The sequence below is a fragment of the Cotesia typhae genome, unplaced genomic scaffold (assembly GCF_013202065.1).
Source record: "Cotesia typhae breed Kobodo isofemale line unplaced genomic scaffold, CoteBio_Ctyphae scaffold_152, whole genome shotgun sequence".
Lineage (NCBI taxonomy): Eukaryota > Metazoa > Arthropoda > Insecta > Hymenoptera > Braconidae > Cotesia > Cotesia typhae.
The window spans coordinates 810,157-835,000 of NW_027423776.1; the positions used below are offsets into that span (position 1 = coordinate 810,157).

Genomic DNA, 24,844 nt, shown 5'->3' on the forward strand with positions numbered 1-24,844 from the left:
TGAACTGGATCATTGGTGTTATAAAATTATTCATATTATCATTAATACATTGTATAAGTTCTAATTATGAAATTTTATATCGATGAATATTTGAATGACTTTTATCTATTTAATATTAAATATGTTCTATGAAAAATTTTCTGAATTTTATTGAAGCTAAATTTTCACTAAGCTAATAAAATTAATTCAGTCCCTAAAAATATAATATACAAATATTAATCATCATTGAATATGATATAAATTTATTAAACTTATGTTTCAATTTTGTATTGTCTCAAAAAAAGTAACTTTGATCATTAAAGTCTCAAAAGAATCATTATTAGATGACAAGTTATCCTTGTTACGTCGAAAACGCAACTAAAATTTAATTATTTTTATCCTAGCCGTTAGGCTAATAGATAAGGATCTGAAGCTTTATGGGAAGGGGTTGAAGTTATAATATAAGAAAATGAATTCAATTTAATAAATATATTATAAAATTATCATACAAAAATTTGAATAATTAAAACAAACATAAAAATCTCAATTAAGAACTTACTTAAATGTCATTGTTACCGTTTCTTTACATAATTGAAATTTACTTTACTAACAATTGTTTTTTTGAATCTGACGCGTGGTTTCATTAAAACTTATAAAAACTTTTTCGATGTTAACACTAGGATGTCAGGACAACGAGAGATATTTTTGTTGAAAAATCGTAAAGGTGTCGAATTTTAGGGCGTTACTTATTTTTACTAGATGGGAGAAATAATGTCCAATTATTTTTCTATTTCCTTGAGCCCTTGCCCTCTCTCTTAGATTTTTCTATAATGTTGCATGAGTCCCCTCTACTTGGGTCAGAGTACAATATCGCTTCTCCTTTACTCTTATGCTCTATTATACATCTATGTGTTTGTGTATACGTAAGCGCATTTATGCATAGACAAAGACATACATGTGTACTATTTTACATTAAATTATTTACTGTGACCAAATTTTTATATTAAATTAGTTAGATAAAAATTAATTTGTGCATAGATTACAAATTGTCATTAGTTTTTAGATCTAAATTTTTCTTTTTATTTAAGTCGTTATTTTATTCGAAAATAAAAGAAAACATTTATTTATTTTTTTTTGTTTAAACTTAAATTATAGTTATTAAATTTTGTTCCTTAAATTATCAACATATATATATATATATATATATATATATATATATATATATATATATATATATATATATATATATATATATATATTTTTTTTTTCTGTTGATACTAGAATTATCATAACATTCCTTTTTATTTTTTTCTTTTATCATCATTTACTTTTATTTTATTTAAACTATTGTTTATATATACATTTATTTTGTTATCGAAAACTTCCTCTTCGATCGAAAACTATTTCGGATCTCGACAAAGTTTAAAATTCTATTAGGGTATTTGTTCAGGCTCAAATCCCTTAGTATGGTCAGGCCCAACTAAAACTAAATTTTTCAAATAAGTTTCTTTTGAAAATGCTATTGATAAATTTGAAGATAACAACATTTTAAAAATAAAATAAATGTATGTAATTAGTTGTAAGAACATAAAATTATTTATGAATAATTAAATTCTATTTGTTATAAAATAAAAATGTCGGACGTTGAGTCCGACATAACATCCTATTTTCATGTAATTTTTTATCATTTAAATTTTAATTGATTAATTGATATTTTGTTGATAATGATAATTACGAATTTTGAGATTATGTTTACATGTATATGGAGCATTTTAATATTATTATTCAATAATTCTCTATCCTAATAATTACATACCAGAATTATGATTTATGTAATAAATAACTTGTACAGTTATTTTTTGCAGTAATGTTTTTAGTTCATATGCTTTCAGTTTGTAATGTCATCAGCGGAATCCGTAAGATGACGCTGCAATTAGGAGGCGCGAATTTAAATTGTCCGATAAAATATAAAACTATATTTGTTAATAATAAATAAGACATCCGGTTAAATCGAACGTCCAAAAAGAAATCTTTATGGCTCATAAATTTTAGGTAACACTCTTTTGGAGTAAGCAATAAATAAATAAATCCTTGTAAACCTCTTCAAAATAAAAAAATATACACTCGAATATGACCCACACGTGTCGCCTAACAATTAGACCTTTGTAGAAACACATAAAAGGAAAACACATGTTGAACCTTTCAAGGATTCCCTTAACCATTTAGATATCCTACAATGACATTTCCCAAAAACAATAAAATATAAATACAAAATAAGAAAACTTTAAATTAATAAATTCAAATAACAATGGCACGGTTGTTACATGAATAATTAAGGAAATATTAAAATAACTTTTAAATATTCATCGTAAATTGGAAATTGTATTTCTATAATAAGTAATATATATTTTTATAATGGATTCATTTTTATATATATATGTATCGACATGGGTTTTCTCTGTGGTTTCCCCGTGTCACTGTTCCAAGAGCCTGAGAGATAGGGGTGAGGAGCAGGGCAAATGCGATACACCATGCACAAGTCGGACCACAGCCGCAACAATAGAAATTAATTAACGAATAATTATGTTATTATAATGATATCACTGTTGATAAGTAGATGATAGTATTAAAATAATAATAATAATAATAATAATAATAATAATAATAATAATAATAATAATAATAAGCGATGCTTGCTACGTGGCCTCCAAGCGGCGCATCGCGGGAAACGCAGACCATAACATCAGGTCTGTAGGCGAACGACGTAGCCCGTGCAGTGGGCCAACTACCCACTGCATGGAAATAACTGAGTTACCACAAGATACCAACTCAGAAGTGCTCCCCACAACCGGTCCTTTTCGGATGAGGACCATTCGTCAGGTGGGAGGAGCACGCCGGACCCGATGAATGATGACGACCCTGGCGCCTTAAGGACTTACTTTAAGTGGACGGAGGAACTGAGAGTCGATCTCTTGGTGTGCTACCAACGTAGCGAGCCGGGGGTGAGCGGCTATATGGCCCGGATGCACACTCTTTGGAGTGATATGCATCCGGAGCTAGCGCATTTTACGCCCAAACACCTGCGTAATTATGCCGCTCATCTTCGGCGAAATAGAAGATCGCTTGTGCCGGACAGAAGGCAGTCTAATAGACTTTCCTTTCCGGCGCAACTACACCAAGAGCGACGCCGTTCCTCCTTGGACAACAACAATCCCTTTGTAGGACGGCAAGTAAGTATATCTAAAAAGATAACTTACTCCCAACAACAGCTTGACGCGGTAAACGAAGATCTCCGTGCAAACATCCTGGAGGATTCCACCCTGCTCACTGTGAGCCAGGTTGTGTATGGTGCAGCAGTTTCGGCTTTTCCGAGAGAGAGACAATGTCTCTCGATCGAGGCAAGGTTGAAACAGCGCATCTCACAACTTGGCTTGAAAATTGACATGTCCCGGAAACAGGTCTCCCGCATTCAGTGTGTGATTGAGTACGACACAACTCAAACACCATACACGCCCCGAATTCGGCGCATTGCTGCTGAACTTCGGTGGCGTCATCACACATTGAACAAGAGTACTCTTCATGTCATCAAGGAAGAGTCTCTTAATAAATTGCGGGCTCTAGTGGCTGCTAAAAAGTCATTAGAGAAAAGGCTGAAGCGGTTGGTCGACAACTCGTTGTTTCGATCCAGCCCTTCACGGTTTCTGACACCAAAGACCGATGTTACCGGGAATTATCCAACACCTGAGCGGGTGGAAGCTTTTTGGACTGAGTTGTATGGAGATCAACCAAACGTGAACGCCAACACTCCAGCTCTGCACGACTTCAAAGTATTCTGTCGGGAACACCGTCGACAGAATGCTGATGAAGAGAGCCCTGCAGTCAGTGTGGATGAAGTTCGTTCGGCTCTAAATGGCAGCAAAAATTGGGCTGCCCCGGGACCAGACGGCATTAATGTCTTTTGGTGGAAGAAGTTTACTTCTACCCACCTCCATCTGGCCCGCATATTTACATCATACATTAGAGCTGACGATCCGATTCCGGACTGGCTTGTAGAAGGGCGAACCGTACTGATACCTAAAAAAGGTGACTTGTCTGACCCTAAGAATTTCAGCCCTATCACCTGCTTGAATGCGGTTTATAAAATTTTTACAAAAATTTTAAATAACCGTATCTTGCAGCAGATAGAGCCTGTATGGCAACAGATATATGAACAACGTGGCAGTAAAAGAGGCCTGTCAGGTTGCAAGGAGAACCTGATAGTGGATCGATGCGTCTTACAAGATGCGATCTACTATCAACGCAACCTGTCAATGGCTTGGATTGACTATCGCAAGGCATTTGACTCAACTCCACATGAGTTGATTTTATATCTACTCAAATGCCTGGGAGTCAATCCCGAAATAGTGGAATGCATTCGGCGTACAATGCAGCTCTGGCGAACGCGATTTCACATTGGAAGTGGAAACGCATTGCACGTAACCGGAGTTGTAGAGTACAAACGAGGGGTCTTCCAAGGCGATTCCTTGAGCCCTCTGCTGTTTTGCATTTCACTGCTGCCTATATCTGTTGCTCTCCGTAAAACTCATGGGTACTCTGTGGGGCCTCCGGGTGATCGAAACTATTCGATTACCCATCTGCTTTACATGGATGATCTGAAGTTGTATAGCGCTGATAAAGATCATCTACAAGCGGCCCTCAACATCGTAGCAGAGTACACACGAGATGTCGGAATGTCTTTTGGGTTGGACAAGTGTGCGGTCGTACATCTGGCGAGGGGTAAGTGCTCTGATACTGGTGATGATGTCGAATTAGTGGATGGGAGCGTCTTAAGCCAATTAGACGCCGGGGAGTTGTATAGATATCTAGGAATGGAACAGCACCGCATGCATGCGGTCTCTGAAGTCCGAACAACTCTCCAGAGCGAGTGTGTTAGGAGACTCCGGAAAATGTGGTCCTCCGAACTTTCCGGCAAAAACAAAGTCTCAGCTACTAACATGCTCGCTGTCCCAGTCTTACTATACTCTTTCGGTGTCCTGAAATGGACCCGAAAGGATTTACGAGATCTCGACATCAAAACCCGTAAGATCATTAATATGAATCGGAGCATGCACCCCAATTCATCAGTCGCCAGATTATACCTCTCCCGGTCCATCGGTGGGAGGGGTTTGCAGAGTTTGGAGCGGCTTCACGACCGTTTGGTCCTGGGTTTAACTCACGAAGTTGTCAATTTCACTGCAGACGAGGATGACTTTCTTATGCAAATTGTACATAAACATGAAAATGCGCATAAGGGGTCATTCTTGTATAAGGCAGCAATATATGCGGCAAGAACCCTTGGTCTTGGAGAAATAAACGCTCTTATGGAACTCCGAAAGGAGGAATTTAAGAGCGTCATCAGGAACGCCGCCGAGGAAAACCTACTCCTTGGCGAACTGATGGACAAGTCCATGCACAGCGTGTTCTTTAAACACGTGCGTGATCATGGCTTGTCCATCCAGCTGACGTTTTCCTTCTTAAAGTCAGCGGGCCTGATGTCCGAGACTGAAGGGTTCATATTTGCCTGCCAAGATGGTGTCATTAACACTCTTGAGTACCGTAGCAAGGTGCTCCAGGTGCAGCTTCCGGACACGTCCTGTAGGAGGTGTAGACAACATCCGGAGACGCTTATGCACCTTTTGTCGGCATGTGCAGTGCTGGCGAGAGGTGCATATATCCAGCGTCACAATGCTGCCCTGAGAGTACTGTACTACTATCTTCGTCATTGCTACGGTATTGACGTGACACCAGTGCTGCCTTATTTGCCAGGAGATATTCCCCAGGTTGTTGAGAATGACAGTTGCAAAATTTATTGGAAAATGCCATTTGCAACAACCCGGCGGATAGATCACAACAAACCTGATATTGTGCTCTTCGACAAGGCCACTCGTGACATTTATGTCATTGAGTTCTCGGCCCCGGCTGAATACAACATCTCAGCCAAAGAAGAGCACAAAAGACAAATATATCAGGATCTCCTGTTTGAAATTGGCAAACTTTACCCAGGTTACCGTGTCAAGCTTGTCGTCCTGATTGTTGGCGTCCTAGGAGGGATGAAACAGTCTTTTGTATCCTCACTTGCCAAAGTTCCAGCTTGCTCATCAAAAGCTGAGTTCTTGGCAGTTAGGATGCAGAAGGCTGTTTTACTTGGTTCTCTCCGTCTCTTAAGGGAAATGACTTTGGCCTGCTGTGATCACTAACCGCCTTGTTGTGCGGAGTGGTCCAGCAGTAACGGATGGAGCTCAGGCTGGGCCCTCGGAGAATCGGACTCCGGGGATAACCCCCCTGAGCATTTAATAACAAAATAATAATAATAATAATAATAATGGTAATAATTACAATAATGATAATAATAATAATAATAATAATATAAGAAACAATAATAAGTTAGTATAATAGTATTATAATGTTAACAATAATAGTAAATACAAAATACAATTATACGAATAATTGTAGTAACAATAATAATAATTAGTGTTGATATTAACGATATTTAAAGTAGATATGATGGTAGTAATCTTAGTTAATTAATAAAATGGAAACCTAAAGTATAAGAAACTTGGTGTAATAAGACAACCCCTACCCTAATATATGTATGTGTGTATGTATATATATATATATATATATATATATATATATATATATATATATATATATATATATATATATATATATATATATATATATATATATATATATATATATATATATATATATATATATATATATATATATATATATATATATATATATATATATATATATATATATATATATATATATATATATATATATATATTTTCAGTTTCTTATATTGTGGATATACATGTAACAAGCAATAAATATAAGTGTATTTCGAGATAAGTTTAGTTGTATGTATTAGTGTAAGCGTCAAGCGAAGTACGAATTGTAATAGTTGAGTATGTATGTGTGAGGTATGGAGGGGAGACGTGAGGTCGGAGGTTTCGAGCCGACATTTTCGGTAACTCACTTCTCCTTGAGAGCTCAGAACTGTATAATCTACTCTCTGTAATTCTCTTCATAAGCTTATATTTAAATGTTTAGTCAATAAATGAAATAAGTATATTTTACACGGTTCAATAATCAAATAACGAGTCGTTCAATATAATTAATTTCAATTCAAATTTCCTTTCCCGCCCTGGAACTGAGTATTTTAATACTCCCGGGCGAAAAAAACAACGGTAGGTAACGCTAGTATCAATAAAATATTTTGCAACTAGATGGAGGCATAACAAGTTATATTAATTATTCTTATTGATAAGGGCTCCAGAAATTTATAAATTAAAAATTTCACAATAATTAGTGCGATGACGGAAAAAATACTTTATCATTGGAAATTTATGTAAGCAAAACAACAGAATAGTAAATGATGGAAATCAATTGAATTTTATTTAAACTATCAAAAAATATTACACAATAATTAAGTCGATCTGTAAGTTAGCAATTAAAATTATCAATATTGATAATTTTAATTCACAAGATGAATTAAAATTATCACTAGATGCTTAAAACATCAGTGCAGCCAATACAAAATCGCACGATTTTATCGTCTCATTCAAAAGTAGTGTTATTGGCAAATGTGTAGAATGTTCTGAGGGGGTTATTCTACTTATTATTATTAATGACGTGAAAACAGTTTAAATATTATTACTACGTTTATTCAAATACTTAGAAAAAGTTACACAGGTACTCACGTATGTCATGTCTTGCACCTAAAAAAAGGTATATTATATGTATATTTATTTTACGCCATAGCTGTGGTAGCTGATTTGCTTTAGTACTTTCCTCTGGCCAGTAGTGGGCGCTTCGAGCGCTTTGTTTGAACTTCCTGCCTGTAGAGGCGTGACTGAGGATTCAGTGCCGCCACAAATGTAAATTTCAAGACACCACCTCGTGGTCGAAAACAGTACTACTCAAATCAGGTCATTTATTATTTTTTTTTTTTAATTAAAGAAAAACAAGGTACAAGGCGTTCGTGTAAACCATTGTAGCCAAAGGTCATTTATTCTCATGGCGGTGACGTACTTGCCACCTGACGTTAAAAAATTTAACTACTCAAACCAGGTTTTGGTAATAGGCCTTTTTACACGGTGCAATTTACCAATACTCAGCAAGGTTACTAGATGCGTTATAACGACGACACCTCGTGGATTGGTGGGCTGTTTATTGTCACACAAGATTTGTTTATTAGTTTAAATTTAAAATATATCAATAAATGTATTTTAATAAATGATTCGCTGGTTAATATTGATACCATTTTATCTCAACTTAAATTTATTGTTCGTTATAAATTAATCAAGAAAAATTGCATATACACTCGCTCGCATTCATGCTGGACCCTCCCCGCCCGCAAATTTTTTTAACTTTCAGCTAAGAATATTGAAAATTTTCAAAAGTTGGAAAGTTATCGATTTCACCCCGTTTTTCGAAAATCAAGTTTTCAATGGATGTTGACGTTTTGAGGTTCTATTCTAGGAAGCCCTCCGAATGTTTCCGCGGTGATGACCGTATGTAAAGCTCTCATAAATTTTGAACAGCTCGGCCGATTTTATCGCGGTTTGTGCCGTTCGAAAGGGCTTGACCAAACTTAGATTTTGAATAAAACTTGGACCGATTCGAACCAGTAGATTTTGAGAAATCTCAAAAAAAAAATACAAAAAAGAATTAGGAAAACAGTTGACCTTGACGGCCATCCCTGCAACTTCCCGCTAATTCCATACCTGGACGCTTAAAATTACACTTAGCCTTGTTGAAAAACTCCCATAGGATCCCATCAAAAGCGACAATACATTCTATTGGTTTCTAAGTGGCTTTTGTCGTTTTTGATGGGATCCTATGAAAGTTTTTAAACAGGGAGGCCGTTTTTGAGCTCTTCAAGCTTAAAAATACAGTTTATGTGTTGTTTTGAGCTCTCCGAGCTCAAAGAGATAACTTTTCTATGCTTTTGATCTCTTCGAGCTCAAAAGTCTAATAGAAGTTTGATAAAACACTATTTATTGAGTTTTCAAACCGAAATAACTTTTGAATGAATGAACTAATTTTCTTGCAGTTGGCGGCATTCAACGCGTTTCTTTAAGCCTCATAAAGAATCTTTAAGTTTGCATTGATCAAACCAGAAATTTCGGAGTAATTCCGAAAAAACACTTTTTTGGGTTTTCTTTCCTGCACGATATCTTTCGAACGAATCTACTGATTTTGACCGAATTAGCGGCAATCGACGTGGTTTTTCAAGCTTAAGGGCGGATTAGTTTTTGAAGTTGATCGATCGAGCCGTTTGAAAGATATTCCAAAAAACCACTTTCAAAAATGGTTTTTTTCTTATTTTTTTGGGATTTTTCAAAATTTCTCAAAATCCATCGGTCTGAATCGGTTCAAATTCTCAGGAAATTTAAGTTTGAGGGAACTCTTTAGAACGCCGCTTCGTACGTTCCAATCGGTTCAGTCGTTCAAAAGTTATAAGCGAGTCACATCGTCACACACACACACACACACACACACATATATATATATATATATATATATATATATATATATATATATATATATATATATATATATATATATATATATATATGTATATATATACACGCTCGCGCGCGCGCGCGGACACGGACACGGACATCATCTCAGAAACATTCGGGAAGCTTCCTAGAAGCTTCTGCTGGAATTAATTGATACCTAACATATTTTAGTTTACGAATTTACAGTTAGAATCTTTGAGTGTTCTTAGTTTCTAATAGGTGGCATGTGGTTAGAAAATTCTTTCCTACCTAGAAAGTTGACTTTAATATTTGATAGTCCAAATTAAATACCGATTGGATTTACTCTTTGAGTAATATCTGTTTCCAACAGCAAGTGCACTTCATTTGCTGTTGATGTTTTGACTTGCTCAACTATGAGTGATTCGATGCCCATCAAAGTATTTTCGTGATGAAAATATTATTTAAAAAAAATTTTTTTAAAACATGCATTAATTCTTTTTTATAGTTTTATTTAATTCTGATACGTAATTTTTTTGAAAAGAAATATTTTCTTCTTTTCCTGTAAAACTGAACAAGTCTTATCAAGTCTTAATAACTCTTTGAGAAATTCCGAAATTGCAGGGAAAATTTGACTTTTGAAGTATTGCAGAGTTTTGAAGACTTATTAAGTCTTTCCTTCACTTAATTAGGGATGTGAAGAATTTCGAAAAGTCTTATTCAGATTTATAAAGACTTGTCAAGAGTTTTTTCAGAGAATTATTTCCACAAGGGCATTAATATTCGCCTATTGGAAATTGTACATTCTAAATAAATACTCAACGTATATATTACACATAAATCAAAATAATTATTTCTTTTCTTATGAAATAACTAATTATATGTTAAAGAATAAAAATGCACACAATTTTCAATATGTATACATAGTTTGTAAATATTTTACTTACGCACAATATTTAATAAAGTAAAAAAATACGATGTTATAATATCTCGGTACGATTTGTCATGGAATTGTTATAATTATTATGGAATTGGTCTTTTTGATGAATTATTATGACAACTATTTTATTATGAGTTTAAAACGGAAAACGGCGTGTCATAGAAACTTGTTATTTTTATCAATAATGTATAATTGAAATTGGGAGTTCGGAGTCATAAGCTCCAGGTTACATTAATTGATAAAGTTAGTAGACCAAATTAACGTTCTACTAATAATTTATTTTGTACAAATTTATACAAGAATGTAGTTAAATTTTACTTATAAAAATATTAAAAGCGAGGCAAATTAACAAAATTATGAAGTAATTGGAACGGTAATAAGACGGTACGTCTTGGACAAACAAAATGCTAGATGGTATTATGGTGCTCTGCTGAGAGGAACTGAACTTATAATCAGAAGTTTGTAACAAAATTTTACTATTTCTATACACGACTGGACGGTGGATACGTCGAGTAAAGTAGAAATTTTGTCCAGGTCGCCCAAAATAAAATAAGCAACATCGCAGCAGCCACCCAGGCTGGGTTAGTGCACGTTTGGACGCCAGTTATTTTTTTCTCAAACAGGGAAAAATAACAAACCCTGTATTTCCAGGGCCGATCTGCAGGTATTCCAGAGAAATAAATAATATAAAGGTGTTAGGGAAAAGGAGAAACAATAATTTTGTATATTACGAAAAATTAACAATAATATAAACAGATATTTATTCAAACAAATGACTTAAATTAAGTCCAGAGCCGAATTCCTTAGCCGGATGGACTGTATAATCAAAATAATAATGACGATGTCGCGTATAATTATTATTAACTTGTCTAGATTCTCGATAGACTATTTGATTATTTTACGACGGCGTTAACTATACAATAGAAATTTTATCTACGAAATAATCTTGAACTGAAATACACTCGAACTCCTCAGTCGGGTTATCTCAAAAATACAATTATCAATTTTAACTCAAAACTGGCTGATTCGAGGACCCAAACGCGTGGCTTTCGGGACAGGTATTTCACTACAAACCCCCTTACTAACGACGGGATCGACTCGGCAATTAATAATAACTTTTAATACAAATTATTCGAGCCAGGAGACAACGCGACGTGCGGATAATAATTTAGCTCAACTTGTGAGTACTCACCAAATGAAAAGGGACTCAAACCAAGGCGCTAGATCCGCACTCCTCACACTATGCGGGCTCCCGCGTGTCTCCCAATTTTATTTTTACCGAAAACTATGAGGCCTCGTGTCCGATCACGAGGGCCTCTCCAGCAATTTACTCTAAATCTACAAGTCCCTCTACTCGCGACCAATATTGTAGGGCATTACCCATGTGAGTAAGGGCTATGATCTATTACCAATAATCAATATTATACTTTTGCATTTTCTTTATTACCTGTTCCGATACCCATCGTTGGACCTTGGTCTTAAATGCAAAAACAAGCTTATAATATGATTAAATACATTATAGTGAAGATTTACGGCAATAAATATACAAATAATTAAATAATAAAACTATAAATAGTTTAGTACAATTTTCTGAAATAAAAATCAAATTAATACTTAAGAACTAATAACAATAATATGTAAATTCTGATATATAAGTGATAAAGAGTCAAATACAATAAATAAATTAGTCAAAATGATACAAGATAGTCAAACTCTAGAGACACACCAAGTGTGGATCTGTTGCCAACACTAGGCGCAGAGAGGGACGCACACAAGAATAAAATTCGTGTGACAAGTTGAACCTGGTGACAAGTTCCAAATTTTTCATATTGCTAAGATCTTCTAGGGATAATGGGTGGAGTAAAAGAGATACGAGCCCCTTGATTGGTAATTTAGGAAAAGTGGATGTACAGGTAAGGACTCGAGTAAAAAGGAAAACTTCGACAGTAAGTTAGAGAGAGAGCTCATAACTAGAGAGAAAAAGGACTTAGACAACTAGATGCCAACATGATGTACAGATGTACAAATAACTAATACTCTAAACCGAGGAAAAAACCAAAGTAATAAAACAATTAAAAACAGATGTGTTTTGGGAAAAAATATTTTACAATGGAAGGATTAGAAGACCTTGGAACAGAGGATTAAGTAGTAAATATAACGATGCTGAATCTTATTACCGCTTAAATTTACAATTGTACAAAACTACGTTTAGAAGGTAATAAAGCAAAATACATAAGTTATGGTAAGCTAAAAAATGATCAACTAAACAAAAAGTATGCTAGACATGAAGGTATCATAAATCTCATAGTATTGGAGACTAAAAATTAAGACTATTACAAAAATTGTTATGAAAAAATGAAAATGACGAAAATGTATTAACATTATAAAACAAAACTTGAATTTATTCGTATGATTGCCTGTAAATGTCTAAAATGTCTGTTTCATCGATGAGTATCATTATTTTATATGGAAACAAAATTTTAATTAATTTAGTTACCAATGATAACGGCTTTTCAGAAAAATTATAGTTGTTCGGTGATTGATAGATTGTAATCATGGCAGTATTTCAAACGGAGGCGGAGCTCTTTAAATGGAATCAGCTCCTGGAAGCTCAGTTTCAAGAGCAAAAGAAACGTGAATTCGCGCTTATTGAAAAGGAACGCGAATTAACCGCTTTCGGAGAACGTTTTTTGGAAAAAGAGAGACTGACGTCACTCGACGAGAAAATGAAGTTGAAGCCCGAGATTCCAAACTTCGCGAAATTACGCAATTACTTAGTGACTGGGCCAAACGACTCAAGGAAACCGAACTTTCTTCTAAAGTTGATAAGCCCTCCGTTCTTGAAACTATTGCATGTACGGAAAATATCACGGTGAAAGATGCGTTATCGTATGTACCTACTTTTGACGGTTCTAGTTCAGCAGTCTCGGATTTCATAAGATCTTGTAAACGGGCTTGCTTAATGCTTCCTCTAAATGCAGAGTTCGTCTTTTTGACACTTGTTCGACAAAAATTTCAAGGAGAAGCTCGCGATGCTATTGAACATTTAGAATACGGTAGTCTGCAAAAGTTCGAAAACTTAGTTCGTTCCATTCTTGGCAATAATCGGACAGCAAATCGGTTAAAAGCGAACTTCGAAAATAATTTTATGAAGCCGGAAAAAAGTATGATTTCATACATAAACCGTGCACCATCCCTTTATCGCGATATCTTGGACGCCGAATTATTTGAAAAAGGCGACCTATCTGACCAAGAGAGATCATTCATTGAGCAAGACGCGATTTCAGCTTTTCTTAAAAACATTCTTTCTCTGCTTCAAATTCAATGTTTGATGCAACTCCACGACTCGTTGGAACAAACGTAAATGTCATCAATAGCTATATTTAAACAGAACATGATATTTCAGGAATGATACGCGCATTTGACAAGCTCTGAATCCTCCGAAAAAAATGATTTTTATTGTAATCAACTGGCACAACAAATACGTTCGCAGCCGAAAAATAAGAGTCTCCCGTGGGTGATTTCGACGGGGGCCGACGATATTTCTTTTCTGAAAATGTAAAGCCCGTCAAACTGAAAAGAATAATTAGAACTGCCCATAGAAGGAAAGTATCTCATTTCAATAAAGCTGCGCACGTAGACGTACCACTGAAATTTTATCCAAATAAAGAGCCGAATCCAATGATAAAATTTTTTTCTGCAAAGGAAAATATTACAGTTAATAATGTACTGGAAGTAGAGCAATGCGCGTTAGTTAAAGAGCTCAATGAGCTGTCTGTGGCATTGCCAGGTGCTCATTGGGATCAGCTCGAGCTCAGTTAGATAACGATTTTTTGAAAGACCATGCCGAAGAACACGTAGTTCTTACGAAAACGAAAGGTTTGGTATCGTGAACTCGAGTCGCCGGGTTAGTTGAGATCGATAAAAATTTAGATATTGAACGCTTTGAAACTGTAGATTCTTTACCAGTTAAACATAAATTGCTCTACTCGCCAGATGATAAAAATAATATAAAATCACTGGGTTCGAATTATGGTTCGCCAGTGTCGGTCGTCCCTGAAGCACACGACTCCCGCAATAGAAATTTGAAATGTGTTAATTCCCAAAAGAAATTAAGGGATTATCATGCTCAACTATCACACAAATTTTATTTTTAATTTTATTATTCATAAGATGTGTATGGATACGACTACGTTAGCTAAGAAATGGCATTAGATTTTGTTTTTATATGCTCAACTTTAGAGACAGCAAGGTTAAAATAATATTAAAATTGCCTCCAGATAAAAATGTTATTCTGGAGAATAACGATTGTTTTAACTGCACGTATGACAAATATGGTTTTAATAAGGGTTGCAGACAGTTTAATGTTATGAATTCATTTTTAATCTTCTTAAATATTAAGAAAATAAAAGACAATAGAAATACATTAAGATTTTTTAGTTCAAATGTAAAAAAGCTTTTAAGAACTGGTCTCATTTGGTTGTCGGAAAGCACAATGTCAGAATGGTACTCTATGGCCTTCAGAATTCTGCAAAGTGATCTACCTGCGTTGGTGTGTCAAGAAAACTTGACCAAAACGACTCCTCTGAAAGGATCTACTTCTCCAGAGTATTTATGTGAGGATGCATGTCTCCCGTGCATAAGGTATGAATTTATGCACGTTGAGACAAATGAATTCATCAGGACCATCAACTTCCACTGGTTCTCATCAATGGTCAAGAAGTTGATGGCTGCCACATGCAAAAATTTCAAAAATCTGGGTATAGTGGTATGCTTATTGTATAGCCTGAAGGATTGGAGTTTCAACTAAAGAGGATTCGACGTAAAGAAATTTCTCACTTTAAGCATATTATGTCTGGCCGCGCAGTGTGCCACGTATACTGTCAAATCCATTAACTCGATATTCATAACAGTATGGAAGGTATCCTGCTTCCGAAAAATTAGAACCGAGACTCAAGATCAAGAAACGTTCGTCTGGAAGAGGTCCACATTCAAGAATCAACCGAAGATTATCAATGACAAACTAGATTGGTTCTGTAAAAGTATTCTATTCATGAACTTATGTTTCAACAAATAAATGTAACGATTGTTTTTTTTTTGCCAAACGATCAAGGTCAGAAAGACCTTAAATTTTGTACTAGATTTTAAGAACAATTTTATGTTCACGTTGTATCTCAGGTTTAGGTTACGCAACTTAAACTTTTATTTTGGTTTGTACAAATTAATTATAGTATTGGCACCGCTTCTCAGTGAACCGCTACGACTTTCTTAGGTCGAGAGGTGTTACGTTCCCGTTTAACTTATAATATTTAATTAAATTTTTAATTCAAATATTTTAACTACTTCGTTGGTGATGAATAAAATTCATCATCAGCGAAGTAACGGAAATCGCTTGTGATAAGGGAGTCGCCGGGCTCCAGCCTAAACATAGTGAGAACTGAACTCCGACGACTTCTCTAGGGTAACTCGAGATGCAACGTTGTCAATTTTATAAACTTTTATAATTCTTTGTACTCTGGATGCAAATCCAGAGTAGTCAGCCTGAGTAAGTCAGCCGATGAACATCTTCGGTCCCGGACTCATGTCCGGAGATGAATTCACTCCACCCAAATTATTAAGTCTTACAATATATTTTAACTAACGAAATTTTGTTGATTTATTTCTAATAAAACCATTCGTAAGTTCTTATAATTTTGAGAGAGGGTCAAGTGACAAGGCCCATCGAAGTCTGTCGACTACCTAACGCGGCTAAACCTGGAAAAAATTAAAATTAAATATCGCAAATTTTGAGAACGTAACAGCCCTATATAATTATATAGAATTATTTCCATAAAATAAAAAAAAAATTAAAAAAATCAGCGCCTGCGAGAAACGAACTTGGGACCCAATGCTTGAAAGACTAATACATTACCTATTTACCTACGAGGCTTCCTTGAAGAGTAAGTGGATAGAGTTTGTAATAACTACAAGTAATGTGAATCGTTTCCATGATCGATGCGTAATAAACAAAGTTTTTTATCAAATTTGCAAATTATTTGTAACAGGGAAAACTGAACTTCCCATGGTCGTTATTGACCACCTTATTGACACTGCGATAAATAAAGGTTTTCTCTTACCGTTCGATTTTGACAAGTAGTTCAGACTTGTCACCGGACGTGCAAATCGAAAGTCCCCAATACTGTCCCCGAAAACGAAGCGGGGTTGACAAAAGGAAAGTTCGAGAACTTGGAGTTGAGGGTTATAAAAGAGCCGGCACAACAAGCATCGAGGCTTTTTGAGCCAGGCCTTAGAACAAGTAACGCTTTTTGAGCCAGGCTTTTGAGCCAGTGACGTTTTGAAATAGTGAGGCTTTTGGCAAAACAGTGAGTCAGTGTAGTGCTGTGTAATAAATTCTGTCATCGAGATTTAGGACTATCAAGAAAGTTATCAATGTACGATCCGGAATTGAGAACCCTTTACTTGGAGTCAGATAGCTCATTGGAGACGAGAGAGAGAGACCAACCAGCCGCTGATTTTGCCAGTTTTCAACCAGGACATCAATCAACGTTTGGAGAATTGGAAAGCTAAGTCAGGTATCATTATTACAATTATTTAAGGCCAAGCTTGAATTTGTAAATTGAGAGGCCGAATTGACTGTGATAAAATTTTGTCAATTAATGATCGCTATTGTCTCGGATGTCACTTTTAGATTAGTAGATTCCTTTATAAGTAAATTATTCATCAACGTCATTTATTAATTGTTACAAGTCTTTTAGTTATGAGTAATTATTTAAGTAAAATTATCTTGGTAAAATTTGAAATAGTAGAAGCAATTGTGTAATTTAGATAGTCATGGTCATTCTGGAATATATGTATTTTGAATATTTAATGAGGCTTGTTAAATTTGTAGAATTTGGAATTTGGAATTTTGTAAAATTAATTCTAGGCCGTTGGGCTGAATTTAATCAATTTAGGAAAATTTAGTGAATTAATTTATAAAAATATTCGTTTGATGAATTTAATTGATTAGTGAGTTTAGTAGAATAAATTAAACTGGTAAATGAATTTAGTTGAGAAATTTTAGTTGATAAATTTTGTGATGAATTATATTAGTGAATTTGATATTCCGTATTAAAGAAATGTTCCGTATTAAAGAAATGTTAAGCGTGAAATTCCAGGAATTTAGATAATTAGTAATTCGGAAAAATCGAGTAATTAGAGAAAAGTATGTATTAAGTTAACGTCCGGTAGACGATAGGTTGTATGGAAGTTAGTGAGTTATTTAGAAACGTTGTATAGACGCCCGAGTCGGGGGTACAACGGATTAAGTTAGGAAACCGCTGCGTAGACGCCCGAGTCGGGGGCACAATCGGAAATAGGTTTTAACTGGTATTCCATCAGGTTGACAAGGTAAATTATGTTAATTGGTATTCCGTCAGGTTGACGAGGTAATTGGTATTTTATGGTATTTCGTCAGGTTGACGAGGAAATTTATAGTATTTTAAGGTATTCCGTCGGAGTGACGAGGTATAGAGATAATTGATATTTAGATAGTTGTAAGAAAATTTGGCAAGAGCCAGCGTAGGTAAGAGGTTCTCACAATTAAGTTAGTTTATAAGTTAAGTTGTTAAGTTTTGTAGTTTAATTGAATGAATCATTTTAAATGTTATAAATAAGTTTTCTCAATATTATTTACAGCCCTTTCGGACTTCTCATGACCCTGTCTTTCCCCTTTCATGCTTCCCCGGTTTCTGAAACACCGTGTCTAAAAGCCCAGTGGCGCCCTTTCTAAAGAGGAAAGGGGTGGCTAATTGGACCTGGGCAAAACACCCTGATTACATATTAATTATCAATATACGCGGATAGAAAAATTTATTAACTACTAACTTATAAATTGTTTAATTTATTAAATTTTAATAAATATTTTTTAACATTTATAAAATATTTATTGAGGAGGAAAGTATATTTAATATAATAGTTTACAAGCATTTATTAATAGTTAGCAAAGATAGTTACATCTGGTCAGATATAATAAAATCTTTTTATGTCTGATGTATTTTTCGATCCAGATATTGTTATATCTGTTTAGATCTGATCAGATATGACTAGATCTGATTATCTCTCTAATTCCATATCTGATCAGATATAAATAGCTCTGACCAGATATAATTAGATCTGACCAGATATAATTATATCAGGTCAGATCTAAACCTTTTTCCCCGGGTTGGAATTATATATGCATTGTTGTATTACTAAGACCACGGCAATAAATTATTTAAGAATTTGAAATTGGAAATTGAGATTTAGAATTGAATATTAAGCTTAGAGTTATTTCAGAATTAGTTTATTAATCGGGAAATATTGCTTAATTTATATATTGCTTAATTTATATGACTGAATAAATCAGTTGAAATTTCAACATTGAATTTAAATATTAACAAATTTTGAATTAATAAAACTAAAGTCAATTTAGCAAAGTGTGGGTTGTATATGGGTCATTCCATGCCAAATCGACAAATTTATTACCTGACCTCTTTCGATTTCGCTAAAAATTTTCTATCTTTTTCTACCCCCCGAAAGACATTTTTCAGAATTTAAAAAAATTTTTTTTCCAAACTCAAAAAAAGTTACGAATTTTCGAAAAAAACCGCTCTTTTTTTTTTAAAATGCTAGAACTTTTTTAAAAATTGACCGTTTGGGAACTTTTTTTTCAAAATTTTTGTTTTTAAATGTAGTTTTTGAAAAAAATATGAAAAAATTTTTAGAATCCCAGATATATGAAATATTTTAGTTTTTTTGAAAAAACCGTGATTTTCTCAAAGTTGGACCATTTTTTTTTTTTTTTTTCTAAAAAACTTTTCTAAAAAACAACTAATTCCGCAGTGATCGCCGCATATTTCAGGATGTGATCGCTATTGCTTCTAATTTTTTTACTGTTTAAAAAAAAGTTTTTTTACAATTTAGTTTATTTTTTTAACTTTTCGGCCAAATTTTTTTAGCTTACTCGTGAAACTTCAGAAGTTAAAAATAACGTATCTTTCGAAAATTTTAAGTCGTTATCTTCCAAAATTTTTTTTTTTAAATTAAGTGATAATTATGTTTTTTGTTTCATATTTGTTCAATTTTTTTGTACTAAAAATCACAACTGCACTATTGAAGTGTGCAGAAAAATATCCTCAGCCGATAATTTTTAAACTGTCGTCTATCGGTAAAAAGAGATCATCTCTACTTTATTCTGTTAAAATGAAGGTTATGTTAAAAGAATAATCGTATCGTTGATGTGTTCAAAGTGTCACAAAGATATAACATTATTAAATAAATTTACACAGTTTGACGGAGAGTTCTTTTTATCGAATTTTTGTTTACAAGTGATTACAATGCCAAAGTTTCGCGATCGATGTTGTAATCTACATAATTTGGAGAACCATCGGAAAACATCATCTTTGCGTAATGTACCACAAAATTTAGCTAATCGATACAATTTGTCAACTGTTGATCGAATATGCAGTTCATGCTATAAAAAATTACTTCATCATTACGCTGAAAGTCTTTCTGATGAAAGTGATGACAATGAACCCGATGAGCGTTCTGAGAATGATGAAAATATTCTTACCGGATCTATAGAAGTTGATAATTCCGGAGGCAATAACCTGACAGGTATTTTTGAAGCTTTTATGTTTCGATGTTCAACTATCATTGTTCTTTGTATTTTCTATTGATTATTTTTTTAGATCCAACAACAAGTGTTGGAGAATCACAAATTCAGCAAAGTAGTTCGTCGTTATCTGAACTCAGTTTGGAAATAACTCGTCCGATCGTAAATGAAGCTTTATTATTATTAAACCAATCTCCATTGCTAGCTAGAAGAGTAAATGATGAAACGTATTTAAACAATAAAGTTTCTCGTGTTGCTGATAGTTTGAAAAAGGCATTAGGAATTCCAAATCCTGTAGATTTTCAATGCAGCAACACAGATGCTGCTGAAATAATTACAAAATTAAGAGAAAAGTTCCATGATACCAATACGACCAAATCTTTACGTATACAAATGTTGACTCTTATGCCGTCAAGTTGGAGTATTGAGAAGATTGTTGAAGTAATGGGCACAACTACGTATATGGCGCGATTAGCAATAAATCTTGAAGCTGATAAAGGAATATTATCAATACCTGAAAAGAAAATGGGTGAGATATTGACTTACTAACTAATTTTTGTTTGAACAATTTATACGTATTTATATATAATTTTAATCATCACTCAATTTTTCAGGCCATGGATTATCTGTTGAAGTGTCATCAGCTGTTATAAATTTTTATAATGACGATGAAATGAGCAGTCCTATGCCAGGGAAAAAGATTTTGTTTCATTGCGTAATGATGATGGTACGAAAATTCAAATTGAAAAACGCTTAGTACTCTGTAATTTGAAGGAGTTACATAAGATATTTCAATCAAGATTTCCCGGAATTAAGATCGGATTTTCGTCATTTGCATCTTTACGTCCAAAACACTGTATCTTAGCTGGTGGTTCGGGGACTCATACAGTTTGCGTTTGTTCTATTCATCAGAATGTCAAATTAATGATTTTAGGAGGTAAATTAAGTCGATTAACAGAAGGTTCAAATATGCCATTGAAAACTTACAGCGACTGTGTGAATGCTATTATCTGTGACAATCCCAAGACTGAGTGCTATTTCAATACATGTCTAAATTGTCCAGGCATTGACAACATAAAACAATTAATTTTCACAGAAATGGATAATCATGCAATCGATGAAATTCGTTACAAACAATGGGTGTCTACCCCAAAAGTAACTCTTGAAACAACGCTGATACAACTTGAAACAACTGCAATTACCACCTGATGAGCAAATATTAACACCTGTACAATTTTTTGAATGGGTATCAAAAAATTTGACAAATATAAATGTGCGATTCTCAACAGTTGACGCCTACAATCTGATGAAAGACAAACTAGAAGATCGTTTTAAAAATGCCAAAACCATCCCAGCAACACAGAAAATACATAAAATTTCGCCGTTGGAAGATGGTATAGTGGAAGTTAAGTCATTTTTCTTTTTCGGATCAGTCTTTAACTCATAGCACAGTGAAAAAAGAAGACAATCATTAAGTAAAAAGAAATAAGGAAATAGATGTTATCATAAAGAATAGATGTTATTGTAAATAAATAAACTAATTAATGAATAAATAAATCAATAAATATTAGAACCTGGTCAGAAGAAAATGTTTTATATGAAATACATTCACGGATAAAAAGGTGATGTAAAATTTGTATCACTCTAGACGCTAATTTTGTATCTAATGTATTATGTCCTATACTTTACTATACTATGATACAGCATTTTCTTTAGTAGTGAACCGAATATAGCATCACCTGACGTAAAATTTGTATCACTTTTTTTTCCGTGTTGATTTCAGGACAAGTAATAAAAGTGATTTTTATTTATGTAGAAATAAGAAATATGAGGTTGGAAGTATGAATTAAAAAAAAAAAAAAAATTTTGGAAGATAACGACTTAAAATTTTCGTAAGATACATTATTTTTTAACTTCTGAAGTTTCACGAGTAAGCTAAAAAAATTTGGCCGAAAAGTTAAAAAAAAATAAACTAAATTGTAAAAAAACTTTTTTTTTAAATAGTAAAAAAAATTAGAAGCAATAGCGATCACATCCTGAAATATGCGGCGATCACTGCGGAATTAGTTGAAGTTTTTTTAGAAAAAAAAAAAAAAAAAAAAAAAATGGTCCAACTTTGAGAAAATCACGGTTTTTTCAAAAAAACTAAAATATTTCATATATCTGGGATTCTGAAAATTTTTTCATATTTTTTTCAAAAACTACATTTAAAAACAAAAATTTTGAAAAAAAAGTTCCCAAACGGTCAATTTTTAAAAAAGTTCTAGCATTTTAAAAAAAAAAGAGCGGTTTTTTTCGAAAATTCGTAACTTTTTTTGAGTTTGGAAAAAAAATTTTTTTAAATTCTGAAAAATGTCTTTCGGGGGGTAGAAAAAGATAGAAAATTTTTAGCGAAATCGAAAGAGGTCAGGTAATAAATTTGTCGATTTGGCATGGAATGACCCATATGTAAAAAATTGTACGGGTTATGTGTGATAGAAAGTGTTAATAGCCTTAAGTTTTGATAGTTCGATGGACTTAAAAATCAAGTTAATCAATGTGTGGAAAGTTGTAGATTTATTATTTTTGGTAGTCCGGTGGACTTGTAGTTTTGAGTCTAGTCTTAAGACAGGTGTGGGAGACCGTTTGTTAGAAAAAGCCCAACTACCCGGGAAAAACGGATTAGATCTGGCCATGTATAAACAGATCTGGCCACATCTGGTCAGATCTTTAAATTGCCTAAGTAAAAAAGGTTATAAATAATTATAGATACTCATACATAATTAGATACCAAAAATGGCCCCATCTAATTATATAGAATTATTTCCAGGAAAAAAAAATCGGAGCGTGCGGGAACCGAACCTGGGACCCAATGCTCGAAAGACTAATTCATTATCTGTTTACCTACGAGGCTTACTTTAAAAGTAAGTAGATAGAGTTTGTAATAACTACAAGTAATGTGAATCGTGTCCATGATCGATACGTAATGAACAAAGTTTTTTATCAAATTTGCAAATTATTAATTATCAATATACGCTGATAGAAAGTTTTATTAACTATTAACAAATTGATTTATTCGAAGACAATTATTTAATTTATTAAATTCTAATAAATATTTTTTAACATTCAATAAATATTTATTTCGGAGGAAAGTATATTGAGTAAAATAGTTTATAAGTATTTATTAATAGTTAACAAATATAGTTATATCTGGCCAGATATAATAAAATATTTTTATCCAATGTATTTTTCAACCCAGATATTGTTATATCTGTTTAGATCTGATCAGATCTGATCATGTCTGATGTATTTTTCAACTCAGATATAGTTATGTTATGTCCACCCCAACATTTCTCCTTAAATTCAAATCGCTCCCGCAGATGGAAGACGTTTCCATGCGCGAAAGCCACAATAAAACACATACTACGCGACTGCTGGTTAACTAGCGGGGACTTCTGCAAGTTCAGCACTGCGAAGTTTTAAAAAGGCAACCATAAGCCAACACCTTGTCTTTGTTAGTTAATTCGACTTCCGCGTTTAGCTTGACCGGCCCGTGCCTTGTATAAGTCCCTTATCTTAATTTGCGCTGCATTTGAGACGAGTTCAGACTCGGTTCAACCGGCAGGCCACGTATTACTTATAAAAATTATCATAGAGAGTCGTATTCTCAAAGTTCTAATTTGCTCTGCACTTAGGCGAGAGTCCGACCATTAAGTTTATTTAAAATATTTCTAAAGGTAAATTTGCGCACTTTACCCTACGGGAAACTGGAGGACGTTAGCTCAAATAATTAAAATTCATTATTATAACTTACTTTTAAAAATACAATTGTGAAGGTGTAAGTTTTAGTGCTTATAAATAAATCTAATACGAGAAGAAAAATCTTCTACAGTAGTATAGGGCGCTCAGAGCGAGACATTCTCCCTCTCCCCCCTCAGTAGTCTGGCGCCAGCTCCCCGAGAGATCTGTGAGGGAGACAGGTGTTTGACAGCGGTGATGAATGATGGGGTTAATGACCTTTGAGGACAGATTTTAAAGGATAACCGGGGGTCTCTGAAAAAACCAGATGTTTTGGTGGACCGCAGTGATGATTAAGGGGGTGAGGTTAATGACCTTTGCGAACAGATTTTAAAGGAAAATGGGCCGCAGGTTTTTTGAGGAGGGGTTTTTTATAGTTTGGGTGAGGGGAGGAATGTGTTGTTTTTCGAAATTAGAAAAAAATTAAACTTTTATCTGTGGTTTTATTTCTTGAGAGTACATTCAGTTTTTGAATTCTGACTACGATGGATCCTAATGGGTTAGATGACTTTTTTGAAGAGCAGTGGTTTGGTGAAAATCTTTTGCCTGAAATTTTTCCGGATTTAAATTGTTATTTACTGGATATTAATGGTAAGTGAATATATGAATAATTTGGTTACTAGGTTTTCCAAAATTTAGTGCATTAAATTTTGTCTTTATTTAGTTTCATTTTTAAAAAAGCGTTCCAATTACAGATTCGGTATTGAATTGTGATGCACAGTTAGAAAACGATGATGCTGACCATCTTGTTACACAATGGTTAGAAGCCAATGAGATTCCTGAAAATTTGCCAGAGTTGAATAATGATCCTTTTTTGCCAGTACAAATCGAGGAAAATCGACAAAATTTTGATGAAGGTAAGATCGACGAAAGACTCATTATTTTTATTACTATAAAATTTTATCTTATCACTGTGTTATCATTATTTTAAAGATTACATTCAAATTGGTGGGAGAAATGAACCCGATGCAGAAATGG

The 24,844-nt window shown here is 33.8% G+C and overlaps 2 protein-coding genes and 1 long non-coding RNA gene across 6 annotated transcripts in view; 2 read left to right on the forward strand and 1 right to left on the reverse strand.

Annotated features, from left to right (window-relative positions):
• LOC141536652 (uncharacterized) overlaps positions 1–24,844 on the reverse strand; it is a 230,481-nt gene that overhangs the window by 127,892 nt on the left and 77,745 nt on the right. The window lies entirely within an intron of this gene.
• Positions 7,619–8,188, forward strand: LOC141536526 (uncharacterized). Its single transcript, XR_012480739.1, has 3 exons — positions 7,619–7,722; positions 7,792–7,907; positions 7,990–8,188. It is a non-coding gene; the product is annotated as an uncharacterized LOC141536526 (long non-coding RNA).
• Positions 19,732–21,298, forward strand: LOC141535849 (uncharacterized). Its single transcript, XM_074256005.1, has 4 exons — positions 19,732–20,091; positions 20,166–20,618; positions 20,704–20,816; positions 20,864–21,298. Exons 1-4 carry the CDS (start codon positions 19,812–19,814, stop codon positions 21,296–21,298), a joined length of 1,281 nt encoding a protein of 426 aa, XP_074112106.1. The 5' UTR covers positions 19,732–19,811.